The sequence below is a fragment of the Paramisgurnus dabryanus genome, chromosome 1 (genome assembly GCF_030506205.2).
Source record: "Paramisgurnus dabryanus chromosome 1, PD_genome_1.1, whole genome shotgun sequence".
NCBI lineage: Eukaryota > Metazoa > Chordata > Actinopteri > Cypriniformes > Cobitidae > Paramisgurnus > Paramisgurnus dabryanus.
This window is the reverse complement of record NC_133337.1, coordinates 57033574-57060808: the sequence shown is the minus strand read 5'-3', so window position 1 is coordinate 57060808 and position 27235 is coordinate 57033574. Positions and strand designations below refer to the sequence as shown.

Genomic DNA, 27235 nt, shown 5'->3' with positions numbered 1-27235 from the left:
CGGGTAGCGGTCCTGTAGTCCGAGTGAATACTACAAAAACTTGCTTTACGGCAGACCTACAATCCAATCAGAGCCAGCTATGCCTCAGTATTTATGACAGTGGGTAATGGACAATTACGCTTCTAACCTGTGGGGGGAGCAAAGAGCAAAAACTCTTTGGTGTTGCTTTAATTCAAACTGCAACAAAAGTCGCAGTTTATTCATTTCCATCACTTCTCAATAAATACACAACACACTGCTGTTTCTACTTCGTTTGTGGGTTAAACTTGCAAAGCTGCTTCTTCATTAATGGTCGCACTGCTACTGTGGTTTCCAGTGTTGTCCCTGAACAAGTTCATTGAACGAAAGTTCATGAACTCGTTCATATTTTGGGCGAACGTATACTGAAGTACTGCATTACTGTCTGATGAACGTTACTGTGAACCAGGGTTATTATCGTAAACGAAAACTATCACGAAAACTGAAACTATTAGTGAAAAAACATTTTCGTTAACTGAAATAAAATAAAAACGAAGGTTTCTAAAAAAAAACTAAAACTAAACAATAACTATAATGTGGACCTGTAAAACTAACTAAAACTAACTAAAATTTAGGAAAACAAAACTTGCGTTTTCGTTTTTTAAATGTTATTGGATCAGCAGTTAAACACGGAGTCACTCATATTACCGGATCATAAGCAAATGAGCAGATGTTGCTGGATCATTAATGACCAATAGGTGGCAGTCTATTAGAACTCCTGACCTGCACAGCAGCGTCACGTGATGTGTATGACGCTGTCAGGGCACTGGATCCCTGCCCCCGAGCCAACAGTTCGGTTTAGAAAACATCATCTTGTTGCTAACGCCTAGTTTAGTAAGACAATTTGTTTCTGCTGGCAAACCATTACAATAACTGAAGAAGGCTTAATTATCTCAGTGTACTGTACACGGAAGCATTAAAACGTTAAATATGGCTGAAAACGCTGACGCCAACTGCTTGCTTGGCAGTGTTAGCTGACGCTTTTTGGGTGCTATGATACAGAATGTCCGTTTAACTAATCTGAAACTATTATATGCCTTTGCGGATAATCAACAAATAATATTATATATTAATATTTAGTCAACAAATAGGTATATTATGTTAGTACAGCGGTCTCTTCTGGTACAGAAATGGACACTCATAGACAGAACATTAAACTTTGCATTGGTTTTCAGTTGTTGTGCACAGTTTGTACAAGTAAGATGTGCTGATTTACTCTAAATTATCTGGGTTATTTTTAACCCAATGCTGAGAAAATACTGGACAGAACACATATGTTGGTTTATAAATAAACATATGCTGGGTTGTTTCAATGCAATGCTGGGTTGTTTTAACCCATGTTTGGGTTAACAACAACCCAGCATATGATTATTTATAACCAAACATGTATATTTATATATGTATATTATATTTACCCAAATAACACAACAGAATTTAACACAACAGAATTTAGAGTGTTGGTTGGTGTGGTATTTGTCCCGGCCTTGATTGATAGGACTAAATAAACAAAACTTATTTTTTTTAAATCCTCTTATTCTCATCGTATTTTCAGCATTTCCAGATTTGGCAAGGTGTATGTACACAACCATGATATTATGTTAAAGACTAAAACTATACTAAAACTAAATAAAGACTAAAAGGAATGATTTTTGAAAAATAGAAACTAAATCAAAACTATTTATGCACCACTAAAAAGAACTAAAACTAAACTGAAATAAAATATCACATTACAAAACAAAATAAAATAAAAACTAATATCTTTTTTTAAAACTATAATAACCCTGCTGTGAACTCGTTTATTCTGGGGCTTGTGAACGGCACGCTCTCTCAGTTTAACGTCGTTCAATAGGGTGCCAGATTTCTATAGTCTTCCAGGCGAAAACCCGGCTAAAACACACTGTAAAACACCCAATCTGGCAACACCCTTGTTTCACGGCTGCATGCGTCATCAAACAAAGAGCAGCATGGAGGTGACGCACTGGACGCTGTTGAAATCCCTGCCGTGCCACTCGCATAATTTAACATTAAATAACATCATATTTGTGCTAAACGGTTAACGATTAACATAGGCTGCTAACGCATATTCTGGATCTTGAAATAGACTCTGAATAACCTCACGCTATTTAAAGTGCCCATATTATGAAAAACTCACTTTTTCTGGGTTTTGGGGTGTTATTTTGTGTCTCTGATGCTCCCACACGCATACAAACTTGGAAGAAAATCCATCCATGCTGTTTTGAGTGAGATACAGGTTTCTGAATGTCCTCTGCCTTGAGTCTCAGATTGCGCCAGTTAAAACTCAGCTCCGTTGTGACGTAACAAACCGTTTCGTCACATTCAGTTTGAATTTTCCCGCCCACCACCCCACTCACAGGTCTCCACCCACCAGGTAGCTAGAGAGCATAGAGCAGTCACTTGAATGAGACCCTCTGTGCTGTTATCATGTCTCACGGAAATAACAGCGCTATTTGGATATTATGGATTATACTCCCACCTACTTTTATAAACAAAGTTTTAACGCGTGGTTATTGGAACCCGAAGTAATCTTATATACAGTGTGTTACGACGCAAACAGTCCTCAGATTGTAGGCGATAAGACCTTCATGGGAAATCTGATGTAAACAACAGACTATGTATCTATATTTCAAGGATTATAAGCATTTGTGGACAAAAATGGTAATTGGATGTATTTTATTGGACTTTCATGGATCATTCACACATCTGAAACAGACTGGATTCGATTCGCGATCGCGTTGTTTCATCACAAAAGGTAAGAAGTCACGTTATATTTTGCATGTTGTCATCTTCTGTCACAAAATACTACATTTATGATGCTAGAGCTAAAAGCTTTTTGCCAAACTAACCGAGACCGTACGCCCCGGCTTTTCTGACGAGGCGAGCCTCTAATAACTTTACGGTCCGCATAGATATATACACGGTCCGGACCTCCCGCTAGCTTCTAGCAATTAGCACGTGGTCCACAAGCAGTAAACATCCCCCGCCGGGTCTTAATTTCTGTAATTTGCGAAAATAATGCGTTTGAAAATGTTTATAACGGGAATATGTTAGTATTGTCCAGGGAAAACGAGTGTATTGTTCAGACTGCTACATCACAATTTACACTGGAATCTTTGTGTGTCATGATGAGTTTGACACACCGAGACCGGGCCTTACCGCCCCGGCTTTTCTGACGAGGCTAACCCCCGAGCCTCTTATAACTTTACGGTCCGGACCTCCCGCTAGCTTCTAGCAATTAGCACGCGGTCCACAAGCAGTATACATCCCCCGCCGGGTCTTAATTTCTGTAATTTGCGAAAATAATGCGTTTGAAAATGTTTTATAATGGGAATATGTTAGCATTGTCCAGGGAAAACGAGTTTATTCTTGTGACTGCTAACGTAACATCACAATTTAGTGTACTTATTAGTGATACTTTTCTGCATGATTTGTCTGTTGGCAACATAAACCGTTAATAATAATAATATATAAAATAATAACACAGTATGGTCTGTACTGCTCACGATACCACTGAGCACGCGCACGGGCACATGACGTTAGTAGTGGGGCGTGAACAAAGGAGCAGCAGCTCATAAATATGTAAGACTAGCTCAAAACGGCACAATCTGAACTGCCCTGAAACAGAGGCTACTAGAGATGGGGAACAATCTTTTCCTACAAGCTATTTCGAGCAAACAACTTTTGAAACATGCTTTATGGAACTCATACACCTATATAACTTGTGGAAAAGCAGTCATAAGATGGGCACTTTAACGTGCACGTGCGGTGTGCAATACCTGCGAGTTGTCCTACACGCGATGCCTCGCAGCGCTTTTCACCCGGAAAACCCCCTTGAAGCACCCGGCTAGCCTTTCAAGGTATGTGCAAGCAAATACAAAAATTAAAAGACAGTCAATGCTAATGTAAACCCTGGTTGGATAAGGATTTAAAGTTGGATATGAAGATGAAATCTGACGCATTTAGCTTCAGTGTTAAAACTGATAAAATAATTGCTGTCTGTGGTTCTATATGGGCTATAATGGCAATCATTTTTTTTATAATATGGGGAAAAAGAACTATAAATTGGTTCTTTTTGAAACTGTGAACTAGTTCAAAATTTTAAAATATGAACTACGAACTGAACTAGTTCATTTAAAAATGTGTGAACTGTGAACTGAACTAGTTCATGTAGAAAGTTAACTTTCCCAACACTGGTGGTTTCACGCGTGGATACTGCCTACCAGCGTTCTTTATGTGTGTTTGCACGTCGACACGGATGACGACGCAGAAGTATATATGAAAACTGACGAGTATCAAATGCAGTCACGGCTATGCAAAACTATAATGAGCCCTTAAAACTTAAAACCATGTCTGCATTTGTGATTGTAGAAACGACAAACACCAAGCGCTACTCTACACTGCTCAAAATTCGTGTTTGAATCATGGTTTAATAGTCAGTAGTAAATGTAGTAGTCCAAGTCAACTGGCTGTGGAAATAAACTGTTTCCTACAATCCTTGCGTTCATTGTAGTCCATGAAAAGAGATTTAAGTTGGAGATGATAACTCACATCATTGTATACTTTGGGATTTGTAGCTATGCATATGGTTAACTTAACATGTACTAACACACACTTGCACACCAAAGGAATAATAGTGGCTCTTTAAAAAACTTGAATGTGCATTTGATACAGTATTTCCTATGATTAGCTCCCTTATTTCTTGTACAATTTCCCTGGCAACACATTTTTTTCAATTTCACTCGTCTACAAAATTTCAAGGCGGGATAATTTCACACAAACAGGTCAAAAGCAAAAGCTCAGTTGGAGTATGTGAGTGTGACGCAAGTAATTTTGTTTCAGTGTGCCTATTCATGTAACAGAACATTCAGTCTAATGTGAAGAAAAATAAATTACTTCGAATGTATTTGCTCAACATCGATGACTTCACCTTTCTCTACTCACTCAGTGACTCATTAGTTTCCCACCATTTAAAGGAAGATGGACTAGAGCCAAAAAACAGAGCAGCTATCACTGAAGACAGAGATAAAAAAAATAGAAAACACTCACCTGTAACAGGTCATCACTGAGGACTTCGGTTTTCTCTGCTCTGTAAAAAAAACAATACAGCAATAGATAGATTTAATACACAATGCATTTGGCAGATGTTTATACTAAAACGATGTAAAGTGCATTTAGGCTTTTTCAGTACGTGCATTCCCTGAAAAATTAAAACCATGACGAACGTTTCTGGCTTGATTAGGCTACATGAAAGCCTGGTTAGGAATAACTTGATGTTATTAAAAATGGTCATAAATAAGGGTAAAAGAATGTACACCCTAGTAATGGTTAAGTCTGGGAGTATTCAACAGCTGACAGTTTGTCCAACCAGCTGTCTGAAATGGGAGTGATGGGTATTTACTTTCCCAGGGAATTTTAGCAGCTTACTGTCAGTACTATGAACAAATAGTTAAGGCACTATTAATAGTAAACTATAGAGGGCTTTGACCATGGCACTGGATTATGTGCTGTCTATCTGAAACTTGGAGAATGTAAAAGGACAACGGCAGCCCAAGTTTCCCGCACATTACAAATCTGACACACTGCTGTTTTAGAACAATAACTCAAAGACAGGTTTTGTGACCTTACCTAAAATTTGCTGTCCTAAATAAGTTTTTTACTCCTACGCAAGTGTTGTTTATCTAATGTCTTATCTACTGTAAGAATAAAGGATTTCACAATGTTTTCCTAGTTGAAAAACAGCTTGAGGTGGTTCTCTCAGCCAAACCAGCTGACAGGTGCCTTTTTAAAACCAGCATAACAGACCAACCAAACCTAACCTAACCAGGTTTAAAAGACCAGCTTACCACCGTAGGCTGGTTTAAGAACTGTGAGAACAGGTAGATATTTTGTCATAATTATGAACCATTAAGTATATGTCAACATAAAAGCTAATAAAATAAAATGCTTTGGCAAAAGGAAAAAAAATGTTTCCTCAGTGTAGCAAGGTGGGTCTCTGTCTACTATCGCTTCTGTTGTGGCAACCGTAAAACCCAAATGCGTGAAAGATGTCATGTGTTAACACACTAGTCTCAGCTTGTCTGTCATACCTACTAGAGTATTAAATACTTGCATCTTAAAGTGATAGTTCACCCAAAAATGAACATTCTGTTATCATTTACTCGCCCTCATGTTGTTCTAAACCTGGGAGTTGCTTTATTCTCTGAACACTAAAGAAAATATAATTTCTTTGTGTACAAATGAAGAAACTGAACCACACAAGATTACCATTAAAGTGAATTTACCTACACATAAGAGCCTTATACTTAATGTTTTTTTCTTAAATGAACATATCAGACGCACTTACAGGGTTTTGCATCTAAACTCCTCATATACAAAGTTTATATTATAGTATATACTTTATTTATAGACTTAAAAAACAAAGTTAAGACTATGGACAGCTGAAAGTTAGGAGTTGATCAAGTGAATGTGAACAGGTGTGTTTTTAGTTGTTTTAAACACTGCCATATCTCTATTGCTGACTAACAATGTGTTTTTTTATGTATTGCATCAGCTCATAGTCATCAATGGTGATTCCCATTGCAATTATTGTAGGTTTATCATGCAGAGATTATCAACATTTGAAGTGTGGCCAATTTGGTTATAGGGCATAATATTGGGTTTTAATAAGAAAGAAATGATCTGTCAAAACTCAGGAATCTTCTGTACCATTATTCTTTTGTCTGCCTTGTTACCCACAAATCTCAGCCGCAGTTCCTCCCTCTGCCAAAACTACACGATTGTAACCTCGTGACAGTGGAGGACAGCTGCTTTTAATTAACAAAGGAAGACATGAAAAAAGGTCTACAAGGCTGAAATCATTTCAAACAGAACTATATGGGCCAGATTTACCAACAGCTTGCGCCAGCACAAACCATCATTTTGGCTTTAAATAACGACTGTCGGGATTTACTAAAGACGTGCAGTGGATAATTAGTGCTGAAAAGGTCTGTGGTCTAGTTATTTTTGCGACTGACCTTATTGCATATGCATTTTTAGGAGTTTCCCTTTCAGATGCAAAGAGATTTAATCAGAGATTATATTACTGGTATTTGCATCATTACTTAACGCCGAAAAAAGCATGTCTTAAAACATTTTGAAATGGCCGAAATTGTTCCTGATAGAAGAGCATCACAGAGATCGCATGGTACAAGGCAGAGGATTGTTTAACACGTAACAGCAAATTTGGAATTCCAGAGGAACATAGCCTATTATTAAAAAATATTGTTTGCCAAGCCATGTTATTTTTTTATTTGCTGGAGGAAATAAAATATGGGTCGCTAGGAGATGTCACACACAATAGCAGGTGTTTCAAAACGTCTTGTCGTCCAGTTTTTTTCAGTTTAAAATGGCTTTTTCAAACCCCAAATTTTTAGCTGATATGTCCGTGGTGCTGAACTCAAGCGCATCAGGCGATAGTAGATCACCTGCAGCTGAACATCATCAGCTCTGCTTATTTGCGACTCTGAACTAATTTGCGCTGCTCTTATTAGATTGCGTTGGTCTTTATTAACGGGTCCCAATTTTAATTTTAAATCGAAAATGATCGAAATTAAGTCACAACCTCAACTTGAAATCGTCGATGCTGCCATGCCCGCATGTCACATCCGGTCAGCTTCCCAAGCGGAAAAAAGCACCTGTGTTGAGTCTGCGCGTCAACTTCCTCTAACTTTGCTAGATACAGCCAGTTAAAAGATAGCTTGGCAGATGCAGGAGACACCATGCAAGCTGCTCTTTACATGGGAAACAAAAAAAAACAGCACGCGCCTCCCGCCTTCAGCTTATCACAGCAGCAGAGCGTGCAAAGCAGAGCGGCGTCTGTGACAGAACCGGTCGTTTCTCTGAACTGAGATCCATTTAAGTTTCACAACAACTTATTTCAGAGATATGAAAATAGCATTTAAACATGACTTATTGGGGTATAGGCTCACAATCTCTTCTGACGGTAATAAAAGCGCATTTTTAAGGTGCAACTGACAGATGTTTTGTCTGACAGGAACTTTTGTTTTATCAGGTATGCGCGTATACTAGGGATGCACCGATACTGATACTGGTATCGGGTATTGGCCCCGATACCACATTTTCTAAAGTACTCGTACTCGTTAAAAGTCCCCCGATACCAGGGATCGATACCACGGTCTGAGAAATGTCTATGTTTGAGCGGCATGTAAGGGGTTAATGCATCTTGTGTTGTCCAAAGAGGCAGAGTTTACAACAAACGGGAAAACTAGTCCCTTGTTTTTTGATAAATTATATGACTAAAGCTGTTACCTGTAAATTAAAATCATGTTTTTTTATAAAGTACTCGGTATCGGTATCTTCAAGTACTAAAATGCAAGTACTCGTACTCCAAAAAAGTGGTATCGATGCATCCCTAGCATAAACCATATTTTTCCACTGGCAACATGACTAACATGGCAGGGCATCTCCGGGTTCAAGGTCAGATATTATATTTCATAAAAGTCTAGTCTAAAAATGGCATAGCAACCTGTTCTTTCAAAAAATTAAAGTAAAAACAGGGAATCAAATAGAACTGTGTCCTTAGAATCGAAAATCGCATCGAATCGAGAATTGTGACACCCCTAGTAATTATGTAAATCAGCTGTTGCCTCTGTGTTATATATTTTCCGCCTTTTTAGTAAATAACCCACAGATATCATCCCTCCCATCTGTGCTTTTTTGGAATTGCGATCTCACGCTAATTTGTACCGTTTAGTAAATCTGGCCCTAAGTGTCTTACAAGAACAGTATGTAGGATTGTGGCAAAAACTGGTATTGCAATCACAAAACTTGTGGCTTAGACTGGTACTGCAATCACACAACTGGTGGCCAATACACAAAATGACAACATAAACATCAGTTGAGAGCTGCAACTTCACTTTTTAAATGACAATATCCTGGCCAGACCACTGTTGCCAGTGATATAAGTATTTGAAATGAAAATGATTTCTTAATGTCTAGTGACATATCAGGGCCATTTTATGATTAATTGATATACATTTCTTACATACTGTTCCTTTTTTCTAACACATTAAAAACTGACCTAAAATAGTTTTGTTCATCCAAATATGAAAATTCTGTCATTATTTGTTCACCCTCATGTAATTCCAGATGTATATTCTTCATTTCTTTACACTCTTAAAATGGATGTGTTAAAAACACCACATTGGTGTTGATTCTGGGACAAAACACTAAATGCGTTGTCCCAGAATCCACCCATCTCTGTGTTATTATTGAATCAACAGATTTTATGTTACTTTTAACACAACTTTTGTTATATTTTAACACAAAATCAACATAAATTACACATAATATGTTAAAAGCTTAACACAAAAAGATGTGTAAAAAATTTACACATCCTTTCTAGGAGTGTAGTTGAACATAAACTAACATTTTTTATAACAAATACGCTTACGTTATACTTTATATATATATATATATGTCATGTTTATAAGGGACTCGAGAGGGCAAATCTTCAAACAGCACATACATCCATCTGCAATCCAAATGACTCCAGTGAGATATAACTAAGTCATCTTAAGTCATCAAATATAAAACTTTTCTGTGTAAATTCAACCTAACAATTGGGTTTGACCATTGTTGAGCTATGCTGGGTTGAAAATAACAAGCATTAGCGTGAATGCTTTATAATGTTTTGGAATTAAGTTTCACACCCTGAGGGATAATAAAAATAACCAACAACCTCAAATATCACAGCGACAATACACTGGTTTGAAATAATCTTTGAAATTATCCAGAGGTAAGAGTTGATATAGTATTATGATAATGATCTTTTTGACCTATTGACTTCTTGCCTTCGGTATCAATTTATTAAACCAGACATTTATTTTAAAGTTTGCTTTAAGATTATTTCAATTCAACCAAATGCATACTGTCATTTTACTTAATTAGCTTGCAATTTGGGTAAGTTTGTCAATACAACATTGGTCACTGGCCATTGAAAATCCTCTGCAGTGATCTGACAATAGTTCTGCATCATCAGCAAATTGACAGGTGTTTGAAACCTCTATAAAATGTGAGGTAACACACACTACACGCAAACGTTTAGGTCACCTTCTGCAGAAAGACATGCATGTTTTAAAAGCAAAACCACCCCAGATCATCTCTGCATCTGCCTTGGAGTTGATTCTTTGATTTCATTCATAGAAATGAAACTTCCTCAGTACAACTTCCTGTTTAAAAAGGAATAAGAAAAGATTTCCTCTGAGGGACTGAATGCCGAACACAGTGTACTGCCTCTTCACAATCACAGGAACCATGGAATCCCTCATCTAACCACCTCACCGCCCCAGTCCCCCTACGTCCCACCCTCAACGAATTCAAGTCTGCTTTCTGCATCACACTTAAGTAATTTATTGTTTGTGAAATAAATTTAGGAAGAGATGAGAATTCCAGATGAATATAGCTCCATGTAAAGGATTTGTGCTTGATGTTCTGTGTTAAACAGAAGATAACAAAAACAATGGCCATTTATGTTTTTTTGTGAAATGTGAATGCATTATATTTTTGCAGATCACACTACCTTACTGTTTATGCTGGAGCAAGCTTCACAATGTAAAGTCAAAATCCTTTGCTTACAGCTCTTTTAGCATCTGGCATCTGTGAATGAATATGTGAGCCACTGACATCACAAAGTTATGAAGAATATTTTTGGGGGGATATGGTGTCATTGACTTTCCCTTAAATGAATAGGACACTGCAATGTCCTCATTAAGGATACTTTAAGACGGATATTAAACTAAAATAATTTCGAAATCTGTGATTATATTATCATAGATGTAATCTGTCACCTCACATTTTGTAACAACACACTAGACTGTCTTGTGGTGATAAAGCATACACCCCCCTTTAGAGCAGACAGTAATTTTGTGACTCACTTCAACACTGAGGGGGTTGCAAACTTCCTTGCATTCCAAACTTTGCAACAAAATTATAAATCACCTCGGTTTTTATCTTTTGAAATTAAATAGGAAAGGAACCGCCACAGTTAACATCGGTGTGAACAGAGTAGCATTTCACAATGCATACTGTCCTATTGTCACCAAGTTAGTCAAAAGCCTCTGGTGGCTGATCGAATTACAGACTTTTAAAGGGAATGAGGCTGTGGACATGGATGCTAAAGGTCAGGTTAACCACCAGGTAAATGAGGAAAACTTCTAGGGAGGTATATACACCCACCCAAATGCGCCACGGTGAATTAAAATAAGAAAGGTGCATGATAATCTATATTGGAGAATGACTACTAAAAGGAAATTCCTAGATAACAGAGTAACATAATGGTGGATGATCCCTATTCAGCTTTTTAAAGGGATAGTTCACCCTCTCATGTTGTTCGAAACCTGAATGAGTTTCTTTCCGCTGCTGAACACAAAAGAAGATATTTTAATAAATTATGTAAGCCGCACAGTTGACGGATCCATGGTAGGAAAAACAAATTCTTTGGTAATCAAAATATCTTCCTCGGTGTTGAACAGAATAAAGAAACTCATGCAGATTTAGAACAACATGAGGGTGAGTAATGACAGAAGTTTCGTTTTTGGGTGAACTGATCTTTTAAGTCGAACTGCTAAATACATTTGAATTTTTATTTAAAATGAAGAAGACTTGAGAACCCTAACACCCTGAAATATCTGTGATTCTCATCTGCATGTGTGGTGAGCATCTAAAGGCCCATGTGTGTACACAGCTTGAGAACTATGAAGAATGCAGTTTATCAACAGAGGAGTCAGAACTGATGACTATGCACATACCAGTTCAATGTAGGATACGAAGTATGAGCTCAAAGGAGAATGTTAGATAGCCGACAAACAAGACGTATTATGAAATAGATGTATATAGTGTCAGCAGGACAGTGCTAAAATAAACAATAGAAGTCATCAAAGACATTCTAATGGATTTAATGGTTATAGTAAGAATTGCATTGGTTGTAATGAAACCATAATGGTGTCTATACTGATAATGTATTTGAGATATATTAGTGGGACGTTATCTGGCTGGTGTGAACCGATATAACACAAATAAATCCTACTGGGATAAGGCACAAAACACACTACATAAAGGAATTTTGTAATAGTTTTGATGATCAAACAGCTGACTGTCCATAATGACTTTGTAATGGAAACTGAGGAACTGGTATTGTCTATTTCAACAGAAGATGTTCTCATTGCACCTATAAATCTGTTATCTTCATTTATTAGATAAAGCTTATCTTAAAGGACGTCCCATTAAGATTTAGTATTAAATAAACAGTAACAAGGCCACAAACGTATTCCCACGGATAACTGAGCTCCGTTATTTATTAAAGTTGAACATTTGCATACACAACCGCGCAAACCAAATATACAACTTTAAACAATGGATAAAAAGTTTACTGTTTAGCTAGTTGCTGTTGTTGTTTTTATAAGGCGGAATGATTTGTTTAATGCAGCTGGTTAGTTATTCGGCTACCGCCTTGACAACACAACATAACAACCGATCAAGGCAAAGCGGCTCGTGCCTGACAAAAAGCATCAAGAAACATTTAAATCTATACTTGCCTGCCAACTGTTTGATTGGCGAGCTGTTTCATCCGATTAAACTGTTTCTTCATTTTCTCGGTCTCAAAACCCAGTTTTTACGACGTGGAGAGCGTGTTCGTCATGAGCCAAAAGATCTTGCTGCGCGGTAGCGAAGTCTCGTGGATAATTACATTAAAATAACCCGGTGAACGGTTAGCTCAAGCTGCTAGAAAATTAGCCCGATCGGTGTATGAAAAAAAAACAGCAGTGGGGAAAAAAAGTTAGCTCCGGTAAAAAGCTGTGCTCGTTTCATGTCATTCCATGTTGCAACTCTTCTCATAAGTATGCTTGAGTGATGTTTTCCCATATGCCAGCCCGTGACATCTACGGGTGAGAGTGGAAGTGCATGGCAGCGGGCTGATCAATCCAGCCGTGTCGGGCACTGCGTTTCACAGCTCCAGACTGATCGTGATGGCATTATGTGGATATAGGGGCTGTCCCGAAACCATAGTGAGCTCACTCCATAGACTGCATTGCGCAGAACTAGGCTTTTCAAAATCAACTGTTTTGGAAAGCGACTGATGTCTGTGCAGACAGCGCCCCAAATTCTTATTCGTAGGGAGCAAAGTAGGTTTTAAGACACAGCCAGGAAGTCTGCGTCGAGTCTCAACTCATATTACTTAACGTTACTGTGATGTACATACACTCTCATATTTCTACTATTTTTAAAGTCTAGCTTTAAGATTTAATTTTATTGGTTCACTTTGTTGGTTTACCAAAACTTTTATCTTAATAGAAAAATGTCTTCTGCAGCATATTGCTTTACATGAACTAACCCAGCCAAACCTATCATTTTATTTTAAAACAACGTTTCAAGTAACGTTAAGTTAATTCCAATTAACTCTAAATGTCAGATTTAAGATATAGATAAAACTACACTGTAAACATTTTTGACCCTTTTTATACCCGTTTAATATTGTGTTGCCCTCTCTCCATAATAAATCTCTGCTAACGGCAAATGTCCGTTATTAGTGACGTTATAAAAGTATAACTTGAAATCGGGGGCAAAAAAAAATAACAAAATAAATCAAATTAACAGCATATAAAAGATAAAAAAAGGACCATTCAAACGACTTTTGGAAAATAGTGTAAACATCTAAGTAGTAACCAATGTGAATGTTACACATAAATGTGATTAAATGTACTGTCATGCGCAGTAAGGTGACTCCCCCTCCAGTTGCATTATGGGAAAGATCCGTCACTGAGCGGAAGTAACGTATATATGTGATTGTCAACGAGAGCTTGTTGCTGTGTTTTTGCCTGTTATGCTACTTTAAAGAAAATTCATATTCTGTATGCTAGTAAACGGGCTTGGAAAACATTACAATAATCTGCTTATATGCAATGAAATGCTAATGTTTGCGTTTTTCGAAGTCGGGTCATTTCAGCTAACATTTAGCATTGATTGAAAATAACACAGTGTGATTAACGTAACGTTACTGTGTTAACGGCACAACGTACAGCAAGCAATCCTATATGCTTAAAACGTGAAAGAGTTTATGGCATCCAAACAGACATTTTCAGACAGTGACACTGCTGATGAAGCAGTCAGAGCAACATGCGACGATGCATCTATATGCAAAAGGTAGCACACACAATAAGTCAAAATAAAACTGCATTATGTATTTCAACAATATCTGCATGTTACTAATAACCAGGAATTAATGCGCATTTAAAATATGATCAAAAGGGGCAATATTGGTAACTAACTTGAATAGATAAAATGATGTTATGGTTATGTACGATGTTTAGTTTAATTACTTTATTTGATTCTGTCATATAAATGTATGCTGCTTATGTGTGTAAATGTTTGTAGATATGCTATTAACAGTTGATAATCAATTGATTTAATTTAACCTTACGGTCTGGGTCCATAGGTTTGCTACCAGTAAAGGTTATTGGACTGACCTCTACCTGCAGTATTTCGTGAGGCAAATAGGTGAACGTAAAGCACCTGAAATCAACAGAGGTAAGCTTTATTGTTGAAATATCGCCCCCTACTGGGTAACGTTTGCAGTTCGGTTTCATGTACAGTAGGCTACAGTTATTGCTGAATGTTTAAATGTTGTAGGTTATTACGCTCGTGTCAAAGGAGTGAACAATCTTCTTGACGATTTTCTGAAGAAGACACAATGTCACTGTCAGGTGGTGAATTTTGGGGCAGGACTGGATACTACTTTTTGGAGATTAAAGGTTTCTCTTTTTATTATGAATAGATTATTTAGCTGTTCTAGTAAGATCCACAATGTTAGATTTGGTTATTATTGTTTTTATGTAGAATAAGATTTATTAAAAAGTATATGCTTTTCGGTTTTGTTTTCTTAGGATGAAAACATTATGCCGAAAAAGTATTTTGAAGTTGACTTCCCAATGATTGTTGCCAGAAAAATACACAACATCAAGTAAGGTGTAAAGCCTACCTTCTGTTACTATTGCATTTTTATTCAATTGCTCTTTAGGTTATAAAATGATTTGTTTTTGTGTTCACTGTGTTGTTTAAGCCATAACCCTCTAGAGGGAGACAAAGCCTTACTGATCATTTGGCGTAGATATTCATGCTCCAAAACAATGCTTCAATTTAACATATACATACATTTATGCATTTTTCAGATGCTTTTATTCAAAGCAACTTGACTTACAGTGCTTTAAAAGGAATACCTTGTTTTTATCAGCATGTGTTTGAAACCATGACTTCTACGCTGCTAATGCAATGTACTACCACTGATCTATACAGGATCATTTTGCTTTTTAAAATACTTTGTCAACTCTACAGATGACATTTGTGACCCTGGACCATAAAACCAGTCAAATTTGCACAGGTGTATTGGTAGCAATATCCAAAAATACATTGTATGGGTCAAAATTAGATTTTTATGCCAAAAATCATTAGGACACTAAGTAAAGATCATATTTCATAAAGATATTCTGTCAGTTTTCTCCGTAAATATCTCAAAAATGTATTTATCATTAGTAATATGTTTTGCTAAGGACTTCATTTGGACAACTCTAAATATCAATTTTCTCAATATAATATTTTTTCACCCTTAGATTCCAGATTTTCAAATATTGTCCTATCCTAACAAACCATGCATCAATGGAAAGCTTAATTATTTAACTGTCAGATGATGTATTAATTAAAAAAAAAAATGTTAACCCTTATGACTGACTGATTTTGTGGTCCAGGCAGGGTCTGTAATGGAAACTGTAAAAGTGTGTCTTAAAGGGGCGGTGAATTTGTCGATTTTATTGTTTTATACTGTTGCCTGATGTCTACTTCTGATGTCCGCGTGGTTTTTACATTCAAAAACATCAAAAACAATAAGTAATAGGCTATTTTGTAACATAGATTAGTGGCTGTCTGGAGAAATGGTTCGTTTGAAGGGGCGGGCCGCATTGAAGACCTGGACGTAAACACCCACTGCTATGATTGGACGGCTTCATTCCCCGTCATTACATGTGGGGAAATGTTTTAAAAACATTAATGTGATAAAAATAGCAGCCGAACACAAATATGTTTGAGCCACAAAAGATTCTGGGTGCTAAATATGATACACATAAATGACAATACGTATATTAAAGTAGAAACAAAACTCGACGTGACTAAATTACCGTATACAACACAGTAAGCGCGCATCAGAATCTAAACTGCGGCTAATAAATCCTTATCAATAACTTTGTATAATTTGATTGTGCTTGTGAGGTTGCTTTTACATTCACGTAATGTTAAATACCACAGTTATATGATAAAAAATAAGCTTTGTTGAGTGTTTGACCTTTCAAACGTAACTCGCCTAAATTACCGTATACAACACAGTAAACGGGCATCAGAATCTAAACTGCGGCTGATAAATCCTTCTTTATAAATAACACTGTATATTTCTACCGTTAAATTACAGTCGTGTTGTTAAGTGGTGTATCTTTATTAATCGTTTAATGTTTTTAGTACATTAAAACAGTCAAACATACGTGTTTAGACACGGATGTTACAACAGACATATCAAGCGATCTCTTCTAACAAAGCAATAGTGAAACGCAGTAACTTAAATAAAGTAAAATGTCTTACTGTGTATAATGCTGTGTCATTGTTGTCAGATCCAATGTAAGTGGTGCTTTTAATCACAGTCTCTCTGCAAATCCAGCATCGACTTCTTTCCAAATAAATCCGTGTACACAAAGTTAACAAACACTCCCCACACGAGCTGGAACTTCTTAAAAAGCAAACTTTTTCCATGCATTTAATGTTATGTTCCAAACCTCCGAATTAAAGTATTTAGCTTCTGTGTTGTTCCCACGCGGTTCTTCCACAACCGAAAATGCGTTTCCAGTCTATCATAACAGATCACCGCGTCAAAATAAAAGTATCTCAGAAAAAATGTATTTAAAAGTCATTTTGGTTACATTTGTCAATCTTTAAAGACATATTTACTTGTTGAGACACACGTGTGTCACGCGAAGCTGTGGGCGGGACTTCAGAAGTGGTCCTTGTATTTGGCTATGGGGCGGTGCTTCAATTCTACTTTGACGTCATAGATTTCCGAATTCCACACTGGCTTGTTTTACTGGCTTGGTGCCAAAAACGGTTATATTTCAGTAGCACGGACGTTTTCAGTTCTGAAACTTGCAGGATGTTCATTTAAGTATGATGACCTCTTATATAACAAATTATCAAGTTAAAATTGAGTTTTTGATTCACCGCTCCTTTAAAAGGTAACATGATGTAACCTTGCTCTCACTTAAAATGTGTCCCCACATTTAGTCCTTGAATTTGAGGGTATTGGACCTGGAAAGTCCTTGAAAGGTCCTTAAATTTAAGTTACTAAGGTGTGGGAACCCTGTCGTAATATTATGGCTGATCGGTGTATAGTATAGTCCGTTCTCTCTCACGTTCACATTACATTTAATTTTGGAACTGTTTTCTCTTAGTTTGACATCCAGAAAGTATCCAAATACATTCATGTTAATTTTGAACAACCAGTTTATTGCATTATAATTCAATACATGTTTGAGGGTTTTGTTTGGGTTATTTGTCATTAATACAAATCCGCCTTTGGTTTATTCACAATTCTAGAAGAGATTCAGTATACTAGTGTATAATACACTAATCAGCCATAACATTATAACCACCTGCCTAATATTGTGTGGGTCCACCTTTTGCCACTAAAACAGCCCTGAGCTGTTGAGGTATGGATTCTTCTAGACCTTTCTATTAGAAACAAGAGTAGCTCATCTGTTGGCTAGGACCACATGGGCCAGCCTTCGCTAGAAGCAGAAAAAATGGGCAAGCGTAAGGACCAAGGGCCAAATTGTAATGGCTAGACGACAGGGTCAGAGCTCCAAAATTGCAGCTGTTGTAGGCTCTTCCCAATCTGCAGTGGTCAATACCTATCAAAAGTTGTCCAAGGAAGGAAAAGAGGTGAAACGGCGTCAGGGTCATGGGTGGCCAAGGCTCATTGATGCACAACAAGCGTGCCGCACAAGCCATGAAAAGTGAAGCCAAAACATCTCGATCGCCACCCAGTGACTGGTCCCAGTATAGGTCATAAACCCCACCTTCCCCATGTTATGCAATGGGGAAGGTGGGGTTTATGACCTATACTGAGACCAACTAAACAATTTAGTTACACTTCAATTATCTTTTTTCCGAAGCTGGTTTCTGTCATTTACTGTAGTTTTATCATACTGATGTAAATTCAAGTGTTTGTTTTTAAAATAAGTTTGTTTTTAGTTAGTTATTTAATGCTATTAAAACAGTGGTGTCACCTCATGATTGACAGCTGTGATATGCGCATTCTGCAAGGGCGGGGCCTTGATTTCGCGGCTTTACTTCTTGATCGCTACTGTGCAGACTCAAGACCCAAGATGTCAGCGCTGTATTGGGACATTGGCTGCTTCACTTTTCACTAATGGTAGAGAGCGAACGGGCATCATCCATCTTTTTTTACAGTCTATGATGCACATGGGACGCAAAGTCTGGCCTGTGTGGTCCGATCCCACTGTAGCTGAAATTGCTGAAAAAGTGAATGCTGGTTCTGATAGAAAGGTCTAGTGGAGTCCATGTCTCGATGGGTCAGGCTGTTTTGGTGGTAAAAGGTGGACATGCACAATATTCGGCAGTTGGTCATAACAGGGTTCCCACTGGTCCTTGAAATCCTTGAAAGTTTGTGAATCTGGGAGGGAAATTCAAGGCCCTGGGAAGCTTTTGAAAATATACATACATAGATACAGGTCATTGAAAGTGCTTGAATCTATTTTATTTTAATAAGATTTCTGGAAAAAAAATCCATATTATTCCCTGTGTAGTGTAGGATAATATCATAAAACTTCTAGACTTTTTAAGCACACATTCTAAACTGTTCGCTTTAAATGCTGATTTCTTCTGAATTTGAATGTTGATTCATACCAAAATGCTTTTTTGCATAATTATGTTTGACACAAAAAAAACGTCTCAGGTTACGTATGTAACTGTTGTTCCCTGAGAAGGGAATGAGACGCTGCGTCTCCCTTGCCATACTTCTGCGTCCCTGTGAAACCGTCTTTGGCAATATTTCAGATAGCAATATACTTCCTGGCTCCCGCGTCACCCTGTCTTTGTCGTTAAGCCTCACCATTGGTTGAATTTGATATACACATTCAGACGCACTTACCCCTGGAGGCGTCCCCAAAGTGTCACCGCAGTGACGCAGCACAAGTTCCCTCGAAAGATAACTGTAACAATGTATCTTAAAAGGTAACATGATATAACCTTGCTCTCACTTGAAATGTGTCCCCATATTTAGTCCGTGAATTTGAGGGTATTGGACCTGGAAAGTCCTTGAAAGGTCCTTAAATTTAAGTTACAGTACTAAGGTGTGGGAACCCTGTCATAATATCATGGCTAATCGGTGTATAGTATAGTCCGTTCTCTCTCACGTTCACATTACAATTAAATTTGGACCTGTTCCACTTAGTCTGACAACCAGAAAGGATACAAATACATACCTGCTAGTTTTGAACAGTTTATTTGAACCAGTTTATTGCATTGTTATGTTATACATGTTTAAGTGTTTGGTTTGGGTTATTAGTCATGAATACAAATTCTACTTGGTTTGATTTTAATGCAGTGATACTCACAAGCAAGCGTGTCTTTGGTGTCCATACACCTCTTCTTCCTGTAACTAAACTGGTAGAGCTATGCGTTAGCAGCGCAAAGGTCATGGGTTTGACTCACAGGAAACACATATGGGAAAAATGTATACCTTGAATGCACGAGTTTCTTTGTATAAAAGTGTCTGCCAAATGCATAAATGAGTTCCTGTAGCTCAATTGGTAGAGCATTGTGTTAGCAGTGCAAAGGTCATGGGTTTGATTCCCAGGAAACACACATACTGCTAAAAATAGACTTCAAATGTGAGTTGCTTTCCCACATGCAAAAAAACATGTCAAATGTCACTGTGTCAGCCAAATGCACTGATGTAAAAATGTCAATATGAATGTACTATCTATCTATTTATTACTGGCTATGTTGTTTATACTTTTGACAGGACAAAACCTCCACTGTCCAAGCCTTTAATTGAGACGCACTCCACTGATTCACTCCATTTGGGTACTGAAGTCAAACTGTTATGTTACAAAGCATTTTACTTTGTTGCTGTTGTGTATCATTTACTACAACCTCTCCTCTGTGTGTTGCTTTGATAGATGCTCACAGTCTTGACTCGGACAGATATTGTATTATCAGTGCTGATCTGAGGGACCTCCCAACTCTTGAAGACAAACTAAGAAAGTTTCATATAAATCCAGAGTATGTCCATTTTTTTACATTTTACAGTGAAAGTGATTGCACTTCAAATGTTACAATGCATCACTCTGATCTTTATTTGAATCTATATTGGTTTTGTCCTAGTCTGTAGGGTCATGTATTTAAAGGGATAGTTCACCCAAAAATGAAAATTCTGACATCATTTACTCACTCTCATGTTGTTACAAACCTGTATACATTTCTATGTTCTGATGAACATGAATTAAGATATTTTATAAAATGTTTGTAATCAAACGGTTTGGTTACAAACATTCCTCAAAATATCTTCATTCATGTTCATCAGAACAAAGAAATGTATACAGGTTTGTAACAACATGAGAATGAGTAAATGATGAGAGAATTTTTATTTTTGGGTGAACTATCCCTTTAACTTTTTGTCTCAAATAGAGGAATGTTGTGTATCAAGCAGTTGACTTTTGATTTATTAGAAAGTGTCCATTTTAAATCTGTGCATCCTAGATAGGGTTTACCCATCCTGTTTGAGCTACTAGCATCTATTGTTTTGTTGTCGTGCATCTCTTGTTGATGCCCCTGACAACAATAGTACACTTGGGAGCATTTAGAGTTTCCTAAGGTGCGTCAATAAGTCCTCTTTTTCTTTGATGTGAACTGATGGGACCGAAAGGAAGCTACCGTTCCAGTAGGTGTATGACATCAATGGTGTAATCTTCAAGGTCTCTCACCTTGATTTTTTTCTGTCTCAGCTTCCTGATAAGTAAATGTAAAGTCCACCCTAACTTGGCGCCTTTACGTTTGCCAGCTTGCCTGTGAATCCCATCAGTGTCCCAGATTCTAAATAAAAAACAGCCTGGAGCTGTTTGTCTTAGCACGCAAACCTGATTTCCTACGGTGTACTTAAAAATATTGTGGTACTGGTTTGTTTTGGCTTCCAAGAACATTTTGTTTGGTTTTAATACTTACAAGGTAAGGGAATCATAATGTTCCCAAAGATGAAAGAAACTGCGTTCTTGCCTTATCTTCTTTTTGGCAGGAAATACAATTTTGAGTAAAAAATTGGCTTCTCTCTAAAGGACGCCATATCAGGAATTTGTCATATGAGACTTTCCCACCATATTTATATAAACTGAATTATGCTTATCATTCCTTTATTTCAGTATTTTTGCTTCTTTCCACCCAGGTTGCCTACTCTGTTTTTGTCAGAATGTGTTTTGGTGTACATGACCTCCGAGCAGTCCTCCAATCTCGTGCGCTGGATTTCGGACACCTTCCCCACTGCAATGTTTATTAACTATGAACAGGTGAGGAACAGAGTTATTAACATATCGTACAATCCTTATTACAATTCTTTTAAATTTTACACAGGTTTGGTTTAGGTCTAACTAATTAGATCTGCTAACTAAGGGCAAGGCAATATAGCTAAAAATAGTATTATGCAAAAGACTTAACAAAAACATTAGCCTCAAGTTGGTTCTTTTATGTCTTCTGCTTTGTTGTGTCAGTAGAAAATATACATTTTGTATTTTCAAGTAATAAAGAATTAGGAAAATTGATTGAATGGACAGTTTGTGATTGATTTTTAATAATAATAAAAAAAGGAATCGAATTTACTAACTTGAACACTGTTTTTGCTTCAATAGCTTAAAAAAGTCAACACTGTAAATAAAATGCAGAAACAACTTGGTTTTGCAAGTCAGATCAACCTACTATTTTAAGTTTTGACTTGTGATAAGTTGACATAACTTACAAAAACAAGTTGAAATTGTTTCACTTTATTTGTTAAGTTAAAGTAACTTAAAAATATATGTTGATTTGACATCAATTTTTTTACAGTATAAGGTACTACATCATAACACTATTTCCTCTGCCAGTGTAACTTTATAAGAAATAAAATTTAATTTATTTGTTTATTTCATTTATTTGTTTATTTGACAGGGACAGTGCATGGCACTCAGCCATACCAGAATTAGCTACAAGCTAAATGGAAAAAATATAACTGCAATATTTATAATATTGCTATAAATAGATCCTGAATGTATTGTGAGTGTTCAGAACAAATTCCCAGTCTAACTAACCAGATCTTTTCAGGTAAACATGGACGATCGCTTTGGGCACATCATGATCGAGAACCTGCAAAGACGTCAGTGCAATCTGGCTGGCGTGGATGTGTGTCAATCTCTGGACTCTCAAGTACGTCATTCTTACATTCAGGCATGCCAGTAACTCATTGTTCACATGTATAGTATTGGCACTCGACCCTATACAGTAAAACGTGTCATAGGCACAATCTCAACATTACACAGGGTATTGCTCAGAAGTTGTTTTCCTGCTCGACATACAATAGGTGATCAACATTCAGGAAAACAGCACTGTTGCTTGACTCTTTGTTTACTGCGGCCGTTGCCAGAACTGTTGGAGGCTCACATGAAGTATCAGGTCTCCCAAGGTTAATTCAGATGTAAACTATGTTGACTTTTAATGGATACCCGAATTTAAGTACAGTATTAGAACCCTTTCTGATATCTTCTTTGTTTGTATTTTTACTAAATGGTTTCATATCAAATGCATCAGGAGAAACCTGAGAAAACACAAAGCTTAGTTTTTAAATCATTATTATGTTTGTTTAATCAAAGCATAGACTTAAAATTAACACAATTTTACTTTTTAGATTAGTTAGATTTAAGGGACTGAATAAAATAAAGCAGTGCTCACCATAATGCTACAACAAAAGGAAATTCAAAACATAGAAATTGTGGGTTGGTAATATTAGTCTGGAAAGGGTTACAAGGCCATTTCTTTTGTTTTGGATTTCAATAAACCACAATTCAAGCCTCCGTCCATAAACAAAGGAAGAAGACTCTTGAGTAGTGGTGGACATTGCCAGAAGTGGCTAAATGGCAAATATTTCTCCAAATGGCTCAGTGGCTCATCACAGAAAAAAACTTTCCATCTGTAGCATCAACTTTTAGGAACTTCATATAGTAAGACATTGTGGTGTCGGTGAGATATAAATTTTTGCCATAGGATGGACGAAGAGGATTCTTCAACAATTTAGTTTCTTCACATAGGCAGTAATAAAGAATATCATAAAAATGCAAATATTTGAAGAGTTTGGTTCCAAAACGCCATTTAAAAAAAAATATGTTACCGCCAAAATCAGTATTGTATCAGGTCAGTATTAAAAAGTAAATTCTTAATTTAACACAAAATCCAATATCCGCCATGTTATTCTGTCATGTTTTCTCCCTTTTTTCCCAGAACGCGACAAATGCAACTCCTTCTCTGCAGAATGCAATAACAAATCACAGCCCACCATTCCACGCACTGTAAACAACAATGGCGGTGCTTTAAATACACACGCAATCTTAGTTTTCCTCATATACTTTGTACTTCGTTATCAACAAACAAACAAAAAAAATAATACTTTTGTTGGTCTGTGACGGGGAAGAAACGTAAGCCATCAAAATTGAATAATTTACGCGAGAGGCACTCGAGAGACGGAAAATGGACGGCTGTTGCTTGTCTCCCAACAGCATCAAGCTTCTGTCATGCTAACACATTGACCAGGGGGTCTTATGAAAAACTTTCCCTTATTTTACTCAAAGCCAACGAAAATCGAGCAGGACCAAAACATTATACAGCTGATCGCTGTCAAAAAAGTTCAGCGATGACGTCCCAAGTATAACAGCAGCAAAGACAGTGTTCTTAAAGGAATAGTCTATTCATTTTCAATATTAAACTATGTTATTACCTTAACTAAGAAGAGTTGATACATCCCTCTATCATCTTAGTGCGTGCACGTAAGGGCTGGGGCGCGCTGCGACACTTCGTTAGCATTTAGCTTAGCCCCATTCATTCAATGGTACCAAACAGAGATAAAGTTAGAACCAAACACATCAACGTTTTCCTATTTAAGACGAGTAGTTATACAAGCAAGTTTGGTGGTACAAAATAAAATGTAGCACTTTTCTAAGAGGATTTAAAAGAGGAACTATATTGTATGGCGGAATAGCACTTTTCCGAGTACTTCGACTCTGCGCAGTAACACCCTCCCTCTCCCATTATGAGAGGGAGAAGGGGACCGGATTTTTCAGGCGAGTTGAAGTACTCCCAAAAGTGCTATTCCGCCATACAATATAGTTCCTCTTTTAAATCTGCTTAGAAAAGTGCTACATTTTATTTTGTACCACCAAACTTGCTCGTATAACTACTCGTCTTAAATAGGAAAAACGTTGATGTGTTTGGTCACTTCTAACTTTATCTCTGTTTGGTATCATTGAATGAATGGGGCTAAGCTAAATGCTATCAAAGTGTCGCAGGGCCCTCCAGCGCTTACGTGCACGCACTAACTGTGCATTCAGACCGCCACCGGCGAGAGCGTCAATAAAAGCTCTGGCTGCCCTGACAACGATGCTAAAGAAAAGTTGTAGTGGACGCTCTGACGCTCGAATGCATTCTCTGAACTCCTCTCAGGCGGAGGGTTCCGCCTTCCGAATGGTTGCCGGTGAACATTTCCGCCTCCCGATTGGTTGCCGCCGAACCGCCTCATATCTCATTACCATAAAGTTGAGCTGATTTCAACTCTCCTCGACGCTCACGCTGTACATGATGCGCAGCGCCGCGCCGCTGTTCGCCAGAGCTTGCCGCCGGCTCTCATTGAAAATGAATGACTTCCGGCCACTTTGACGCTCTCGCCGGTGGCGGTCTGAATGCACAGTTAGATGATGGAGGGATGTATCAACTCTTCTTAGTTAAGGTAATAACATAGTTTAATATTGAAAATGAGTAGACTATTCCTTTAATATGACAAAGTGTTTCGATTAATGGCATTAATGTTTATTTTTTTAATCAGTGTATACCACTAGTCAACTAAATGAATATAATATGGCAAAGATGAATGCACATTTATATAGCATCTTGGATAAAAAAAACTTTTTTTGCATTTTATGGAAAAATAATCAATTTTTATAACAAATCTTTGAAAATCAAATTTTGGATTTGAATTTTCTATGTTTTTATAACCTAAAGATGCTATGTGAAAGTTTGTTACAGAAAATAGTTGTTTTCATCTTGTCACTTTCTTGGTATAGAAAACATATTTGTACCAAAATTAGTCAAAATGGATTTTTTGCGTTTTGGAACCAAACTCTTCATTTCATCACAGCACTGTTTAATTTGACTCCAGTTAACTGTGCAAAAGTGTACAGTACGTGAAATTAGTGTCTGAAATGAAAACACAAATTAAATGTGTGTTTTTTTCACAGAAAGAACGCTTTTTGTCGTCAGGCTGGGAAAGTGTGAACGCCCTAGACATGATGATGGTCTACAGCATGCTTCCTCAGGAAGATGTAGCCAGGTACACAAGTCAAACTAACTTGTATAACTGAGTGATCTGTCCAATGAACGTTAAGCATCAGAATCTGGACAGTAACCTTGTGTGATCTTATACTTTTACCAGAATTGAGCAGCTAGAGTTTTTAGATGAGAAGGAACTCCTCTATCAGCTTCTACAACACTACTGTATCTGCTGGGCTACTAAAGATAAACTCAATTTGGGTGAGTCTTACAGGGTCCCATTGTACCAAATTAACTGCATTTGAGTTTTAAATAATTTTAAACATTTTCATAATTGAGTGTTTGTTTTGAACACATTGAAATTTGCTGTAACTAATAGCTGACTTCTTTTCTCAGGCCTCTCGCAGATCGTGTTTTAAACGCCAATAGGGACTTGGTTTTAAAGTTTGCCTTGAGACGATATGAGCAGAGGTCAGGAGAGGAAAGGGAAGTCATTTCTGTCTTTTTCCATTGTTGAGCCCAATAAAAATGGAGACTACTGGCATCAGCGTCTTCGTTTTTTGCTCATATCTCCGTGATCAGCATGTCTCACTATGTTGTGTTTTCATAATGTTTTGTATGTGTGGAAACAATAAGCATCAAATATTTAACAGACAACAACAACAGTTGTGAAATGTAATAAAACTTTTACAGTTTTGTTAACGGTATGTGGGCTTTGTTAAAGCTAAAATCGTCATATATAATAAAGACAAGTCTATAAAATAAGCTTGAAGTTTATAATGCCTTTGATGTGCATAATCTATTTTTATTTTCTTTGATAGGATTTAAATCATATTCCTTTAATGTAATTCTTGACACATAAGATGCAAAGTAAATGAAGATGTTACTTTTGATAAAGAAAATAAAAGTGTGCAGGTCATTCAACTCATTCAACGGTGTTTCTCAGAGAAAGTGACCCACAACAATGGTGTTGTTTAGTAACAAAGTTTATTACTACTTATCAAATGGGTAGATACAGTCCTTTATTTGTCAGTTGTTGTAGTTTATTTATGATAAAGCTATATCCTTTTACAGTACAGATTTACTGATAAAGTTAAGGGCCATTCTTTGCTCATTTCTTTATATTTTTCCTCATTTTAAAATAATAGTAAACACATCAAAATGATAGAGTAACATATTGTTAATAAAAAATAAATTCAAACTAGAGATGCACCTATTTAATCGGCAAATAATAGGTAGCGGTCGATAAAATTAATTTTTCACACTATCGGCCAATAGTTTAAAAACAGCCAATAGTCATGGCTGATATATCCTGTCAATCAAAAGAGAACAGGAAAATGCAATGAATTTGAGGTCTGTGTATAGAAAATCATTAGATTAATGTTCAATATATGAATGAATAACATATAAACATTACACATTAAAGAGCACCTAATTTATTGCTAAAAAACAATGTTATTTTGTGTATTTGGTATAATGCAATATGTTCACATGGTCTATGGTGAAAAAAACTCCTTATTTTCCACATACCGTA

At 36.9% G+C, this 27235-nt stretch overlaps 2 protein-coding genes across 3 annotated transcripts in view; one reads left to right on the top strand and one right to left on the bottom strand.

Moving 5' to 3' along the window:
- Positions 1–13102, bottom strand: part of arhgap17a (Rho GTPase activating protein 17a) — a 43615-nt gene extending 30513 nt beyond the window's left edge. Inside the window, exons 1-2 of one of the 2 annotated variants that reach the window (XM_065242506.2) lie at positions 12630–13102; positions 5083–5122 (exon numbers count right to left, since the gene is read on the bottom strand). In XM_065242506.2, coding sequence (XP_065098578.1) covers positions 5083–5122; positions 12630–12682 — 93 coding nt within the window. In that variant the 5' untranslated portion in view covers positions 12683–13102. The remainder of the gene's footprint in view (positions 1–5082; positions 5123–12629) is intronic. The other variant, XM_065242507.2, reaches the window with a different exon arrangement.
- A 742-nt stretch (positions 13103–13844) lies between these two features.
- lcmt1 (leucine carboxyl methyltransferase 1) lies at positions 13845–26245 on the top strand. The gene is made up of 11 exons (XM_065242505.1): positions 13845–14235; positions 14528–14619; positions 14722–14843; positions 14976–15052; positions 20171–20232; positions 20328–20430; positions 21587–21707; positions 22495–22596; positions 25671–25762; positions 25865–25962; positions 26098–26245. The coding sequence occupies exons 1-11, from the start codon at positions 14150–14152 to the stop codon at positions 26118–26120; spliced, it is 978 nt and encodes a 325-aa protein (XP_065098577.1). The 5' UTR covers positions 13845–14149; the 3' UTR covers positions 26121–26245.
- The last annotated feature ends 990 nt before the right edge of the window (positions 26246–27235 follow it).

Bases quoted from the DNA above. Each gene is read 5' to 3' on its own strand.
- lcmt1 (XM_065242505.1), top strand. From the start codon at position 14,150: ATGGCATCCAAACAGACATTTTCAGACAGTGACACTGCTGATGAAGCA. The intron at 14,844-14,975 runs GTTTCTCTTTTT...TTGTTTTCTTAG, and splicing joins CTACTTTTTGGAGATTAAAG to GATGAAAACATTATGCCGAA. The intron at 20,233-20,327 runs GTACTGAAGTCA...TTGCTTTGATAG, and splicing joins CACTGATTCACTCCATTTGG to ATGCTCACAGTCTTGACTCG.